Source organism: Bombyx mandarina, chromosome 08 (genome assembly GCF_030267445.1).
Source record: "Bombyx mandarina strain Sakado chromosome 08, ASM3026744v2".
In the NCBI taxonomy this organism is placed as follows: Eukaryota; Metazoa; Arthropoda; class Insecta; order Lepidoptera; family Bombycidae; genus Bombyx; species Bombyx mandarina.
Window position 1 is genome coordinate 6,099,759 of NC_143215.1, and position 17,427 is coordinate 6,117,185.

Consider the following 17,427-nt stretch of genomic DNA (forward strand, 5'->3'; position numbering starts at 1 on the left):
AAGGTAATATTTGTTTATTTTTAATTGTAACAGTATTTATGGCCAGACTAAGTATATACCTATAGATAGATTAAAGGTGTATTAATTTAAAGTAGAGAAACACGCTTTGTACACAAAAATATTATACAGTACATTATGGAACTAACGCTAATGTAAACAAGGTTGTATTGCTAATGACCGATATAAAACCGGCCCGAAAACCAATAAACGTGTTCATCTATAACGAATAGGCCGTTAGATGATTATACAATATAACAACTTCAAAACAAAACAGTGCGTTAGACGCTAAACTCCAGTGTCTCAATTAAACCGAAACTCGTTTCACAGTCGACGCGACAAATAATAGGTGGTCTAAAAATATAAACAAACATCTCGTTGCGTAGGTATGTACAAAGCATTGTTCGATCCTTACATGACAGTTTCGCCTCCCACGTTTTTTGATAGAGACATTAAACCATCGATTTATTTAGATGTCGAAATAATCTGAACCTAAAATGGAAGTATAGAGAGTTTCTGTTAATAATAAACGAATGTTTATATGGAAATTATACCAAAAGTATTTTTTTTTTTGTTTTATCGGAAGAACATTTTCGAAAATGTATTTCAATGCAGATACATATTAACAAATTGAATTTAAGAGAGGCCGCCACATCAAATCTCAAACTTTTTATTTATTAATAGCGTTAGATAGCTAAACGGGCTTACGGCCCACCTGGTTTTAAGTGGTCGCTGCAGCTCAGAGACATAAGAATCTGAATGCCGCTACCCAAAAAGAGATATCAAGTTTCAACTTTATGATATAGTGACTGTCCCACACCACATCACCCCGGAACGCATAACTGCTTCGCGAAGGAAATAGAATTCATGCGTGGGCTCAAATTGCACTTGAATACCAGTAAAAACCTTTGGATTGGATTGGATTATAAAACTAAATAAAACCTCAAAAAATAATAACTATTAAAAAAAACTATAAATAAAAACTGTATCCGCTTATTAATTATTAACTATGTATGCTAATGATTCATAATTAAAATATTACAAGTATTGCAAGACTTCTTGGTGATATATTCGAATAATCATATTTTCCATCTCGTATTTACTTTGGCTAATTATTGACTAAATAGAATTTATAAATAGGCGCGGTCCGTGGTTACGCCCACGCGGCTTTTAGAATGAATTCTATGAAATATAACCTCCACGTCCACTTTTTTTATTGCTAAGATGGATGGTCGAGCTCACAGCCCACCTGGTGTTAAGTGGTCACCGGAGCCCATAGACATCAACCACGTTAATGCTGCCGCCCATGTTGAGACAGGATTTCTAATTCTCAGTTCTTATAGTACAACGGCTGCCCCACCCTTCAAACCGAAAAACATTACTGCTTCACGGTAGGGTGGTGGTACCTACCCGCGCCGGCTTAAAAGATGCCCTGCCACCAATAAATTAATTTGCGAAAAAAAGCTTTTAGAAGAATAATTTATGTAGTTTTTGTTGATGTATTGCTCTGAATGTTGTATAAACTATATATTTGTATTGATGTATGTATATTTGTGTGTATTTATATTTGTATATATTTACACTTATGTATAGTATGTACATATTTGTGTTAATTTGTTTAACTTATATTTTAATGCATTTACCATTATTTACTCTACACTACCTCTGGTTCACTGGTAGATAATGTCTTAAGCATTAAGTCCACCAATGTAAATAATATGTGAAGTATAGGTAATAAGCAAATAAATAAAAAACTACCATTAATTTGTGAACAAAAGCCTTCATTAAGCTCGAACAATCAAACAAGGTAATGGACAAACAAATAATAAGTGGTATGGGATCAGGTCCACCCAAAAGCGGTGTCGTTTTGTTCTTCTCTAATCCAATCCAAATAGTATTGTATAATAAATCCAAATAATAGTACCTATAACAAATCCAATAAGTATAATCTATATATCTATATATTAATACGTGAAGCAAAAACTTTGTACCCTTTTTTATGAAAATTGCGGGGACGGATGAGTATGCAATTTCCCACACTTATAGAGAATATAGAGAAGGAGTGCAGAATGTTAATAATATGTTTTTAATGATGCATAAAAAATACATTAAATCAATAAAAAAACAGTACACACACTACCATGTATTTGGCACACACACGCATGCATACTATTTGTTTATTGACAAACTTTTATTATTGCTTATAGTCTGTGGTCAAATTGAGAATAGATTAAATAATGCTTGTCTATATTAATGTTTGTATATTGTGGTCGTCGTGGCCTAACGGATAAGACGTCCGGTGCATTCGTGTTGAAAGCGATGCACCGGTGTTCGAATCCCGCAGGCGGGTACCAATTTTTCTAATGAAATACGTACTCAACAAATGTTCACGATTGACTTCCACGGTGAAGGAATAACATCGTGTAATAAAAATGAAACCCGCAAAATTATAATTTGCGTAATTACTGGTGGTAGGACCTCTTGTGAGTCCGCACGGGTAGGTACCAACGCCCCGCCTATTTCTGCCGTGAAGCAGTAATGCGTTTCGGTTTGAAGGGTGGGGCAGCCGATGTGACTATACTGAGACCTTAGAACTATATCTCAAGGTGTGTGGCGCGTTTACGTTGTAGATGTCTATGGGCTCCAGTAACCACTTAACATCAGGTGGGCTGTGAGCTCGTCCACACAGCTAAGCAATAAAAAAAAAAAAAAAAAAAATTGTCTAAAATGTAGTCTTGGCGAATTGTGATTATAAAAGTAATAGTCTTTGACAATAGAACCATAATAACGTTCAAACTTTTAATTTCAGTTAATTGTAGTCGAATTTCGACTACTGGGGGACTAGTAGTTAGAATGATAATGTAGATACATTTTTATTACAAAACACAGGCAAAGATGCTGATTCTGGCCCTTAAAATATACCCTGTCGGTTAAATCAAATAATAAACTTTGTCATTTACAGTATATTTTTAAAATGGTAAAATTACTGAATGAGACATTGGGAGAGTCAAATCACAATACCGGTACACTCAGAATAAAATATACAAGTTTGCATATAAAAGTGTTTTTTTTTTGTCGTTGTATTATTTTATATAATAAATACTTATATATATTAAACATATCCATATGATTTTGCAAAAAGAATCTCCAAAAATCAATATAATGTTTTGGATCACTATTACGAGTATAGACGAACAAAACAGAAACTGCGTCATCCTGTGCGACATCTCCCAAATAAATGCAAAAATAAAATTCAAATTTCTCCATAAATACCTAGTACTCAACTAAAACAAATTACTCAACAGATACTGTCAAAGCCTACTCGGAAACACGACGAGACAAGGCCAACTTGTCGGAAGTGTCAGAACAGATTAGAACGATTGTACAAAACATCTATTAATAAATAAACAATATAAAAAAAACAGAAGCGATACAAAGTAGATTAACTTTTTCTTGATTAGTTCAATATTGTTCGCGGAACGTGTTCAACGAAGATAAATTAAACGATAAACTTCATAGCGATGCTTTGATTTATGAACGCTCGCGAAATTACTCTGAGGAGCGGCCTTATGCGCGTACCGTCTAATATACATCCATTATTGTTCCATTAAATTGTTAAACGAAAATGCGCAAATAAACACCGTAACGATGCTTAATATTGTTTTGGTATTACGAAGATATTTGGGTGTTCAAATTGTAATCACTTCACGTAATACCTTTTGTTGTTTTTTTAAACAATATTAACTAAATTGGTCCGTTTTTTTAACCAAACACTCGACTAATGTTTAGAGAATATTTCACAAGTAAATTGAGTGTTCAAACAGTGTTGGTCGGTATTTTTTTAAAGACAGTTCCTAAAAACACAATCTTACACATTTTTATAGATACTTAGATAGATTTCGATTTGAAATTGTAATCACTTCACGTAATCCCTGTTGTTGTAATTTTTTAAACAATATTAACTAAATTGGTCCGTTTATTTAACCAAACACAAAACTAAGGTTAAGAGAACGTTTCATAAATATTATTAAATAAATAAATATATTTTATAATTGAAATATTTCATAATTGAGTGTTCAAACAATGATTGTCGGTGTTTTTTAAAGACAATTCCTAAAATCACAATTTTACACATTTCTTTCTATAGATAGATAGATAGATAGATTTCGATTTCGTATTCTATTTACTTCATGTAATCCCTTTTGTTGTGTTTTGTTAAATAATATTAACTAAATTGTCCGTTTATGTAACCAAAGAGACAACTAATGTTAAGAGAATGTTTCACAAGTAAACTGAGTGTTCGAACAGTGACAGTAGGTTTTTTTTTAAACAAATCCCAAAAACACAATCTTACACATTTTAGATAGATTTCGATTTCGTCTTGTGTTGGTGTTTCGTGTTTATTTGATTCTACAATCCAATACGAGCACTCTTCGAAGATCTAATAAAAATAAGAAATCGTATTTCACAAATCATCCAAGCGTCAGACACTCGTCAGGGTGCGCGATACGAGTCGAGTGTTTCTCATTATATTGAAATTTGTAACCCAATCGATGACCAAAACCCCTTAATATTATTATGTTTTAAAGTGGCAGGTGCAAGTAAAAGGGAGTTCAGATATCGATTTTCTCTAAAACATTTCGCTCCGTCGTCCTCAACGACGAGGGACACGAAAACAGATAATTATTTTGGTTGACGACTGACAATATTTCAAAGGCAGATGTTTGATTCACTAAGGAATTACAGTCTTTCTGTTGGGAGGGAACGTCATTATTACTACGGCTTGTGATTTTGTTACGATCTTATATTTTACGTAAAGGTTTTTACGGTCGTCGTCATTTTAACGAGATAGCCTTTTGAATATGTATTTGATTTTAAGAATGAATTTGAAGATCGTAAACAGCTAACACAAAAATAAACGTATGTAACAAGCTTATATAAAAAATCTAAGTATCTAAAGTACAGAAAACAAAACACAAGATTTTATTGATAAAACATCAAACTTCATTCAAACAAATAAATCAATGCGAAGAAGCGTTTCTCTTTTTTCTGAGGATTCGAAGTGAACTGTCACTTAACGAGTTCATGACTATCGCTAAATACATATGGAGTGCAAGCCTTAAATTTGTATTTTGCGAAAACTCTCCTAACACCTAGTGGCCATAGTATATTGGTCGAAGATGCTACGTCAAATACCTTCACTGTACTGCCAATAATAGCAGTACAGAGTTTCAACTCGACCGGGTTAATAGGGCATTAAAACGGAGAACACGAAAAAAATATTCATTGAAATTAAACAGATAGAAAAAAATCATTTTCCGAAACACAAAAAGAATTAATTAAATAATTGAATTCTTGGAATAAATAATAGAATATAGTATTTCATTTGATTTTAGCGAATCATAGATATCATTAAAATTGCTTTACGGTTTAATCTCGAGTTATTATTTTCCTTTTTACTATAATATTTCCGACGATGCAAATCGCTTGCCATGATTTTCTTAATCATGAACGCGACGTTGAGCCGTAAAAGTACTTTTAATTATGCAAAGGAATATATTTAGCTATGGTGATAATACAAGTTTATTTTTTATATACTTTTATGTGTTGGTTTACGAATATGTTTAGATAAATTATTTATATAAGTAAAAATATATTATAAGATAAAGATAAAAATAAAGTTCAGATGATCGCGAATGCTCGAATTACACAAAAATAAAAATATCTTAGAATACTTATCAAATAATTTTATACAAACTCACGAATTTCTCAACGTACAAGCAAACCAAGTAATCATTATTAGGAATATACCTCACTATGACTAAACTACCTTATTATTATGTATTTTATGAAGATGGGTAAAGCCGCATAACTACTTTTGTAGGTAATTGCGGCTCTAAATGTGCCCGTGAGGAGCAATGAGGATAACCGAATAAACAACGGTGAACCCGTCTAACATTAAAATAAATAATGAATTGGATGGTATAGCAACTGTACAATGTCGGTAATAACAAATGATTGGATTAAATTTGGGTCAAATAAATTTACAAGAAACACGAAAGGATGGTGGTATGTACATCAAGGATAACCTGAACGCTGTTTTTTTTTTGCTGTTGCAATAGCTATTTTTTCACGTTGTAATTCAATATATGTTAATCGTTTAAATATTTAAGATTTATTTTGTAATATAAGACTCATGAAACTGGTTATATGTATTTTTATTTTATTTTTATTATTATAAGTTCTTAGGTCTCAGTATAGCTAAAACGGCTACCCCACCCTTCAAACCGAAACGCATTACTGCTTCACGGCAGAAATAGGCGGGGTGGCGGTAACTACCCGTGCGGACTCACAAGAGGTCCTACGACCAGTAATTACGCAAATTATAATTTTGCGGATTTGATTTTTATTACACGATATTATTCCTTCACCGTGGAAGTCAATTCACCGAAGTATATATATTTAAAAACAGATTATTTAATCGTGACATTTCGAAAACATTACAAGCGAATCATTGCATTTAGGTATTCAAATTCAATCAGACTGTATTAGTGATCGGTAAATTGCACAGGACTGTATGTATGAGACAAGGAAATTATTGATTTGTGTCTAATTTCCGGTTGATCGGCGCCGATGACCGGCGGGCGTGGACGGCGGTCACAAGTTACGATAGATACATGTTAACGCCCATTACAGATAGCTAATCCTAACAGCTATCATCTATGGCAAGTTTGATCAATATCAGTTGAACCAAACAACGATCAGTAGCCATTTTAACGGGCCACGGCCAGTTTATATTTTAATTATTTACTTATGAAATACAAAATTAAATATGATGTAATGCAATTTTTGTTAATTAAAATAATAAAACGAAGAGCGTCTTATCTATACTCGTACTCTATACTAATATTATAAAGAGGATAGATTTGTTTGTTTGTATTGAATAGGCTCCGAAACTACTGAACCGATTTGAAAAATCATTTCACTGTTTGGAAACTACACTATTCTCAAGTGACATAGGCTTTAATTTTTTTTGAAAAAAATTAGGGATCCTTACTAAAACTCCAATAATGTAACCCAAGGTGTAAAAAAATTACCTAAAATATTCTTTACATCGCGTGCCCTGCTAAAACTATTGATGACAGAATAAAATAATGTACTACGACTTTGTAGAACACATTATTATTTACAAAAAGTGTCGCGACAGCATATGTCTAACTATTATAGTTATGACGCTATAAGGGTTCTATTATTTAAAAAAATATAACAACGTCAGATATCGTTGAAAATTTTGTTAAAGACCCGAGTGGAGCCGGAGCGGGCCGCTAGTGCCAAATAAAAAAATAAAAATGTGTTTAAAAAAATTGATACAGTCCGTGTAATTTTTGATATTATTGCTGTTGTTCATTTTGTGTTCTGACTTGCTTCCGTGAACCATTTGAGCGTGAGGTAATACGCACCACTGAGCTCGTCCTCTTATCGACTCCATACCGTTCGCCTTTAATAAAATCTACATACACTATGTTTTCGCATTCACGGTCTCCACTCAAGAACTTGTTCTAAACGAACTGCACAATATTTACCTAAGTACTTCATTTGAACCGCGTATAAAACCGCAGACACACATCTAATCTTACATGAACACTATAAAATAAATTAAGGCAGTCGCGAATTGTTTTTACTCATCAATTTTTACACATTTTAAATTTTAAAGAACAAATATCTTCGGTGTTATTTTTTTTATATCGTGACCTTTTAAATTTTAATAATTATAAAAAGTTCGAAGTTCTAATGCTTACCAATTTGTCTAAGTAAATATTTTAACGTACGGCTGGCAAAACAATAACGTCTAAAATTTTTTTACCGCAAAAATTGTACGAAATCTAATTTGTTGTGATAAGTCGTAAAGTGAGCTCGCCCCGATAGACGAGTTTAAGCTTGAAGGGTAGAACAGTCATTACCCAATTCAATAGAATCGTCGACTTTATGTCTTAAAGTGAATATCGACAGTCACGCTAGGGTATGTTTGAGCTCAAGCGATCACTTACGACCGGGTGAAACGTGAATGCAAAAACACGTTCACCCAAAATGGCCTCTACCCACGGTTTTCGACTCTGAGTTGACCATAACTCACTGCCACTACAGCTTGATAATTGTTCTTTACAACCCAATACATTTCGTCTTCTCGCATTAGAACTATAATCTTAAAACTTACTAATTTTAAAGGAGAGTGTTTTAAAGGTTTAACATGTGATATTTTTAATAGTAATCATCTTTGCAACTACATATATTGTTTATTTTTTACCAGTTTCATTATCTGTCTTTTAAAGTAAGATAAAATTATGTATTAATTTTGTTAATAGTAGTCAAAACATAGGTAAACTAAAAAAAATATTAAAACTAAACTACGCTCTTTTGACAGTATTAATTAGAAAAACACTGGTGATGCCAAATGATTCCGCATATAAACAAACTTTCGAATATTTTTGGAAATTGTGCACTTTTAATGCGAAAAGACGATTTAACAAACTAGGTACAAAATACATCGAATAAATAAGTAGGTATTATAGTACATGCGTATATTTGTAGATCTATTATATTACATTAACATATTAATACGCAAGATCTACTATCACCGTATTGTATCAGTTCAGTAGAAGAATAGAAGTAATACTATCTAATATCTGGACAATCACATTTAACAGTGTCCGTGTAACTAATAATTACATAAACATATTTCTAAATCAATTACCTACATAAAAACTTCATCGTAAATGTTTTAAATTATCATACATTTGCCAGTAGTAACACATTAGTTTTGAAACAATTTTTTCCATTCCCAGACTATTAAATATGTTTGTGATTCATGAATTAATGTTGATGATGATTCATGACATAATGCTTGAGAATAATAATAAATCAGTCTGTACGGATTCTTTGCTGAGACTTATAAACTTGAGGCTGGGTCAGTTAACTCAACTCTGACAAATCCTAATGCAAAATGTTTTAATAAGAACTGGAATGGTTTGATTGGTCAATTAATTTTAGCTTATTTTGAATTTCATATCAAGTTCCTTGCTAATACTTGTCATAGATTATACTTTAAATATTGTATGTAGATTCGGGTTTACCTGATTAGAAAAATATTTTTTTGTAAATTCTAAATTTGAATAATAATTAAACACATTAATAATCATCAAATTTTAACAACCTCTACCAATGTAAGAATTCAATGAAAATGAAAAAAAAAAAACTAAATAAGTGTTTGTACATAGAAAATACAGACTAATTTATTTTCCCAGAGGACTATGAAGCTAATGTTTTACAGTAATGGTGTCGCGTTTTTACTTTCGTACATTTAAATTCAATAAACCAAATAGACATCACCGAGTGGTATTTAAGTACAACTAACCTGATGATTAATAAAACAATAAGTTAACGCATTTCTACGTATAGGTGTATTCTGGTATCGTTTGGATGGCCCTCGACCTGGTGCGCTGATTGCCAATCAGGACTCTGTGTTAACGAGTCTACATAGATAAGCCTGTCATTTTAACGAACCACACTTTATTGACGTTGGCGCCGTTCGTATTGACATTGGTATATTTAGATTAGGTATTCTTTGATAATTGTCCATGACCGTCGATTGATACTTTGATTGTGATATTCATTGTAATATTTGATTGTCATGGCTCGATAAGACTGTAGACGCAAATAATGTATGCCAGTTTTTTTAATTGTGAGAATATAAAATGCAATTTAGTAAATTTGTTGAGAAATTACTAATTTAGAAGTAAATTAAATTTGATGTTATTAATAATACTATAATAAGGATGCTCGATGCTCACCAAAGTTCATGATGTTACTACTGCCATTACGGTGCTGATGTGCGAGAGGGATAGCGATAAAATATTCCCACTGCAAAACCGTTTCTGCTTCCATCCATAACTATTTTTAAAATGTTGTTTTTTACTTCATTTTACTTTTTACATTTTAAATTATATCATACTACATGTAATAAAAACGTACACAATCCAATATAAAAAATACATCCTTATCAAAATAAATTATTGTTCTGAGTTCTGGCTCTCAAAGCAAACGATTATTAATATTTAAAACGCGATTCCACGCGACTCATTCGACCGGGTTTCTCATTTCGACTTTATTAATTTCATAAAAGAAATTAAAATATAAATTTGTCGATATAATTGCTAACAAGGATTTTTTTTTTATTTGAATGTCACATATGTGTATATGAACATAAATATTTTAGCATATAATATAACTGAAAAGCGTTTAGATCGATTTTAATAAGGATTTTCTACTTCTTAAAAACATTTAAATTAATGTAATTAGGTAAAGGAAAGCGGTTAATATGGTACAAAAACAAATGCTCTAATGTTATAACCCAACGAAGACAAGGGAATATGTTTTTGAGAACTAAATGCGGCCCGAATTTCCTCTTCAATGAACGTAAGACAATTAAAAGTCGATCTTCGGGGAAAAAACCGTATAGCCGTTTATGTTCTATTTAAAATATTTAATGAAATAATAGATTAAATCTATTATACTTTCATAATGACTTGGTTAACTACGTACTTCGTACAATTCAAGAGATGAATGTTCTAAATTTCATAGGTCCACTTAACTTTGGGACTTCATATAATTATTGATTCCGTGTTCATTACATGGGCTATAGAATTCTGGCTAAAAATGCAAGGCTACACCGGTATCCTAGAAATCTTGACTGATATGAAGTAGTTATCGCCCATGGACATCGACAAAGTTAGAAAGAAGCAAGACTGTGCGCAGCTGCTTACTGCCAAATATGCTTCATAAAACTCGTTTGAATGACAAGTGCTCTGGTAGCATCCAAGAAATACGTCATACCAGAATTTTAGCAAACTGATTATCTTCTGAAATATTTCTAAAAACTTCCTACATGCAGAATTACTTATCTAAACTAATTCGGTCAATTGTGATCAAAACTAAAACACAACGTTAAAATTGGGATCGAACATGTCAATCTTATTCACAAGAATATAGGCAGCAGCTTAGCTGTGCCTCTGGCATTTCTAACGTCCATGAGCATCGATAACAACTCACCATCAGCTGAATAAACTCATCTTCCTGCAAAAGCAATAAAAAAAACAATTTTTTTTATTGTCCTTGTAAGCAGACGAGCATAAGGCTCACCTGATGGTGAGTGGTTACGGTCGCCCATGGACTTCAACAATGCCAGGGGCAGAGTCAAGGCGTCAGAGTTAATGTACATCGATAATAGGGAAACCATTAATGGACTGACCAAATTATTGTATACTTTCAAGAATATTTGCTAAGTAATTCTAAAATTTACCAAGACAATAATACTGTGATCATTGTTAACAATTTCTTTAATTTTTACTTAGAACCGAAGGAAAATTAGATACCTAGAGAAAAAATTGACACTCTCCGAGTCATATCTTCATGTCTGACAAAAGGGAAAATCGATTCAGATTGTTTATCAAATAATAATAAAGGAAAGTCAGGTACCCACCCACCCTCAGGCGAGCGGAATTCTCATGACGGTCTGTTCATTCCGAGCTACAAAAACCTTACTCGACCCATACTGAAATTGAATTTATAAAGTTTGTGCAAAATTATTTGTCTTTGAATTCCTAATTGTGTATTACGAAATAATGAGCAAAAGAATTTGTTTCTCTTTAATATTGATTTTTAACATACAATTTTTGTTTTTCTAAATTACCTTTTCATAAGTCACATAGACTTAGCCATAGACATAGAGTCTTAGACATAGATTTGAAAAGAAAGCGTATTTTTTTCACGATATATGTTCCACGTTATAAATTATGTTCGCGATACAATATTTATAATTTGTATCATGAAAAATTACTTTTACATTGAATGAGAAATATAATTATTCGAAACGACACTATATTTCAGTATTACCGTAATAGTTATTAACCTAATTACGATAAAAAAGATTTAGATCGTAAACATGTTCAACTTTAATATTTCAGGCGTACTTAATAAAGCAAATTGTGGGTTGTACTTAAATGTGACCTCGACTTTGAACCGATGATTATTACTCTAGTTTACCGACATTACTATTGCTATTATAAATAAGCCTATAAACAAGTTCAAGACCATGTTTCTGTGAAATAAAATTACAAATAAATGCAAACATGAACAGCATAACCAAAAAATTTATTGCTGAAAATCGATCAGTCTATGAACATAATTTGTAATGGAAATTTCTCATACGGAAATACGAATCCGGTCCGTTAATTAAGTTTTCCTTGGGAGAATTCCTTACATGCACATTAACTAACTTCGTTCTGAATACTTTTACGTTGAATACTAGTTAATACTCCGTAGTGGCTTCTCAAGACTATACCGTAAAATAGCACATTACCAAGATTGTTTCTGTATCAATGAATTATAGATTACTTACAACTTAGATTACTACTAAGTAGGCTAATATTTAATACTTAATTAATTTAATAACCAGTTAGTGTGGTCATTTTGCGTATCATGGACAATAATAAAACAACATAGTAACGAAATACACAATGAATTCGTTCTATTCAGACACCAAAGGTCTTATCAGAAAAAACAATTACTATGTTAGACTGATAAAGACACATATCGATACCCTGCATACTTATGTAGATTATACGTGAAATATTTACTGATAACGTCACTAGAGAGCCAATCTCGCCTTGAAAATATATTTTTGCTCCGTGTCCGGTGCGATAACATCTACATGCAGCCGACGAGAAAATATTTAAAAAACAATGAAGGGCATTCACTTTTATCAACGCATCGTCGCCTGGGGGTACTCTGAAAAGGAAGCCTGAATAGAAATCCCTGCGGCATCGCCGGTAGGCTATCAGTTGAGTGAATGGCTATTAACCACCTCGAGGCGACGATAACGATGAAAGGCGTCACATTCACCTTGTTTGTCTTCGTTCATTACCTCGTCCGCGGGCTGCCGGAGCGTCATCGGCGGCCCCACATCCCGTTCCTCATTCACTGCCAAACTGCCACTCTCACTCACTGCACTCGCGTTCGCGGGCTGTATGACGCCCTTATGTTCGATATCATCCCACGGTTCCTCGTAATCGTAAACTAAAACGTTCATCATTTTTGATCCCGAATGAAATCTCCAGGGTAAGTCGGTCCCGCTCTGCCGGGGCCGTCGTCTCTTGTGTCGAACTTTATGCCTGGTGAAGCGCCCGAAACCACCTCCGTGACTCTCTTCTACCATAGCTTTGTAAAGAGAGTCCAGGTCCACTTCCAATTTGTGGCGTTTCGTCGTTTCTGGTGAAGGAACCGCAGTCGTTATGGGCTCTCTACTTAGTCCCTCCGCGTCCCAGAGTTGTATCCTAAGAATGTTATCGTGCGAAGATAAGTGAGCGCTCGCGGTCGCCAGCGCGAGTATCGCGAGTGTCAGCAAGAACGCGCGCGAGGACCCGTCCATATCTGCCGGCGTACGCGAGCCTACTGAAGCACTCACTCGTCGGCAAGGTTTTCCCGCGCTTTCCCGATAACGCTACGAATCGCTACTACGGAACTCGTATTCGACATCAACGCCGTGCCTTCCTCCGTGTTTCGTAGCTTATCTCACAATGATTTATTAGATAAGGGGCGATTCAGTATCGACAGACAGAAATACGTATTTATGTTCAACTTAATGTTAGTTAAGTTTAATCATTAGTTTATTACTGGTGGTAGGACCTCATGTGAGTCCGCACGGGTAGGTAGCACCAGCCCGCCTATTTCTGCCGTGAAGTTTCGGCTTGAAGGGTGGGGCAGCCGTTGTAACTATACTGAGACCTTAGAACTAATATCTCGGACCGGTTTCTTATTTCGTTTTACAACAAAACACTCCTTATAATTCTTTCCGCAAACAGCTTGCTGTATGTTACGTATAAATTGTCTTGAGCGCCCTCCGTGAATTTCAAAAAGACCAAAAACGGGGAAGTGTAGGAACATTAGAAGTCGTCGTGGCCTAACGGATAAGACGTCCGATGCATTCATGTTGAGTGATGCACCGATGTTCGAATCTCAGGCGGGTACCAATTTTTCTAATGAAATACGTACTCAACAAATGTTCACGATTGACTTCCACGGTGAAGGAATAACATCGTGTAATAAAAATGAAACCCGCAAAATTATAATTTGCGTAATTACTGGTGGTAGGACCTCTTGTGAGTCCGTGCGGGTGGGTACCACCGCCCTGCCTATTTCTGCCGTGAAGCAGTGATGCGTTTCGGTTTGAAGGGTGGGGCAGCCGTTGTAACTATACTGAAACCTTAGAACTTATATCTCAAGGTGGGTGGCGCATTTGCGTTGTGGATGTCTATGGGCTCCAGTAACCGCTTAACAACAGGTGGGCTGTGAGCTCGTCCACCCATCTAAGCAATAAAAAAAAGGTTTCTACTTACGAAATAAATATATATATTATACAGAGGGTTAAAGTAAAATGATTATTATATGATGTCGATTATCCTCATCTTCAACTCAACTGTGAAACCCTAAAGTCTACAAATTAATTACTTTACCACAATTAAAACGGGTTTTGTATTACTATCGAATTCTCGTTCATTTTAAACCGAAGTATATAACTAAAATGAAATGATAATGTAGTAACACTGTTTTCTCGTGTTGAATGAATAAAGCTGTCGCATACACATTCATATATCTATATATTAATACGTGAAGCAAAAACTTTGTATCCCTTTTTACGAAAATTGCGCGGACGGAGGAGTATGAAATTTTGCACACTTATAGAGAATATAGAGAAGAAGTGCACATGCTAATATTTTTTCAAAATAATGCATGAAAGATACATTAAATCAATAAAGAAAACATTACACACACTACAACCCATGTATTTGATGCACACACGCATGCATACTATTTATTGTCAAACTTTTGTTCTTGGCGTCTGTTGTCAAATTGAGAATAGATTAATATTGTTTGTCTTTGTTAATATTTTTATAGTGTAGTATTGGTGAAATTTGTGATTATAGAAGTATAAAATACAATCATAATAGTGTACAAACTTATAATTCCAATTAATTATAGTCGAATTTCGACTACTGTGGGACCTCTAGTGTCAATTAAAAACGTAAGTAAATTAATTTAACAATAAGAGAAATAGCAAAGTATATTCTAGATTGTTCTGAAAATCTAGAGAGATTTACCTAGACTATTGTCTCCACATTTGCAGTCACAGATAGTAAACTTAAAACTACAATTTAAGTAAAAAACTATTTATTATTTTATTATTAACTATTTATGATTATTTCGCGTTTTCATTCATTATCGCTCTCAATATGTATATATACTTTACTGTACTGTATGATTCAATACGTGTTAAGAGTTCATGAAGTCTTAATCACTATTATTAAAAATAAATAATCAAATAAGTAGGTAGGTCAGAGGCTCCTACAATAACAGCCTGTTCGGGTAATTTGGTTTTTCATCAAGGATCACGATCGCGCGACCTCTACTGATTACTGCTTGTGGGTGACTCACATGTATTTATTTATTTTATAATATTTTATTATAATTACACTACACAAAATACATACGTACATACTTCATTTTATATCAATACATTAATTTATCACACAATCATACAAAACATTATTTACACTAAATTAAGTCGTCGTGGCCTAAAGAATAAGACGTCCGGTGCATTCGTGTTGAGCGATGCACCGGTGTTCGAATCTCAGGCGGGTACCAATTTTTCTAATGAAGTACGTACTCAGCAAATGTTCACGATTGATTTCCACGATGAAGGAAAAACATCGTGTAATAGAAATCAAACCCGCAAAATTATAATTTGCGTAATTACTGGTGGTAGGAGCTCTTGTGAGTCCGCGCGGATAGGTACCACCACCCTGCCTATTTCTGCCGTGACGCAGTAATGCGTTTCGGTTTGAAGGGTGGGGCAGCCGTTGTAACTATACTGAGACCTTAGAACTTATATCTCAAGGTGGGTGGTGCATTTACGTTGTAGATGTCTATGGGCTCCAGTAACCACTTAACGCCAGGTGGGCTGTGAGCTCGTCCACCTATCTAAGCAATAAATAAAAAAATTATAAAACCTATTGTTTGTTTTTCTAGTTTCTCCTTCGATGAATCATTTTCATTTAGAGACCCAAATACAACAATATTATGACTAAAGCCAAACGTTGGCAAAAAAACGCGTTACGTTTTTTCATTCAAATAGAATAATAGAATTTTTTATTAAATAACATTTAAACGTCCATTGTATTGGCAATAATTGTCACGCTCCATCTAGTTTAATAAAATATCTACTTGGCATTTTTATCATATTGCCTGTTGAGTTAGTATATCAAAATTTCGAATTACAACACTAACTTAACGCTTTACATGAATACTAAAACACACACACTGTTAAAAAAACGAATTTAAAATACTAGTTTATTCCAGCATAGTAATACAGTACATATACTAACAAATTTCATAAATGGATAGACATGTATTATTTTAACATGATTTATATATATTTTGTCGAATAAATTATTGAACGTAAAAAATATAAACAAGCTTTAAATATTATAAGATTTGCGTTAATTCACCTACCTTTTTACCTTTTGACCTATTGTATAATAAATTAATTTCGCACTTGGAATAAACTCCAGTTGCTCGTGACTGACACGCACAATTTTTTTTTTATTATATATCATTGCTCTCATAGATAATGTACCTTTTAAATTACCAATGAACGCGATTTTCAACCACTAAAGTATTTTTAATAATCTATGTATAAGCCTCGCGAGAATCTTCACAAAACATGCTCATGGACCCTTTTAAAGGATGGGAATATTAAATAAAAAGAACTATTCTATTTATAATTTTTATTTAAATAAGTACATACATATAATAACAACAATTCTTACTATGATATTATTATATTATATTATATACGAATTGTAACTTTTTAAATGCTCAAATGCTTTGAATATATCGTTAAACGTTGTTATTTATAATAATATAGATTTTGTTAAAATTGTTTTAGGCGGACCATGTACCTATAGTCTTCGGTAAAAACTGGTAAGATGGGGCTGGCCGCACGAGCACACAATACGTCACAACAACATTTACCTATATATTTTCGACCACCAAAAATTCGACTATAGATTTTGCATCTTCGAAAAATTTGTATCTGCTTGCGAGATTTGAAAACTAGCAAAAGCGCAACTCTAACAAATCTACCATTAACGTTTAGAAAAAGACGCACTTTTGACGTAAAATTAAACAAAAAAACCGTAGTTATTCGATTGCGATGCTCTCACGAACGACGCTTAAGTCTCTATTAAAAATTACTAGACCACCAACTAGACCAGCCTTTCCCAAAGTTGGCGATAACGCCCCCTTGTGAGCGCTGCA

General features: G+C 33.5%; 1 protein-coding gene across 1 annotated transcript in view; it reads right to left on the reverse strand.

Annotated features, from left to right (window-relative positions):
• The window catches only part of LOC149502493 (G protein-coupled receptor Mth2), an 89,997-nt gene extending 76,469 nt beyond the window's left edge, over positions 1–13,528 (reverse strand). The window contains exon 1 of the mRNA XM_089729053.1: positions 12,977–13,528. Coding sequence (XP_089585179.1) covers positions 12,977–13,480 — 504 coding nt within the window. The 5' untranslated portion in view covers positions 13,481–13,528. The remainder of the gene's footprint in view (positions 1–12,976) is intronic.
• Positions 13,529–17,427: the final 3,899 nt, after the last annotated feature.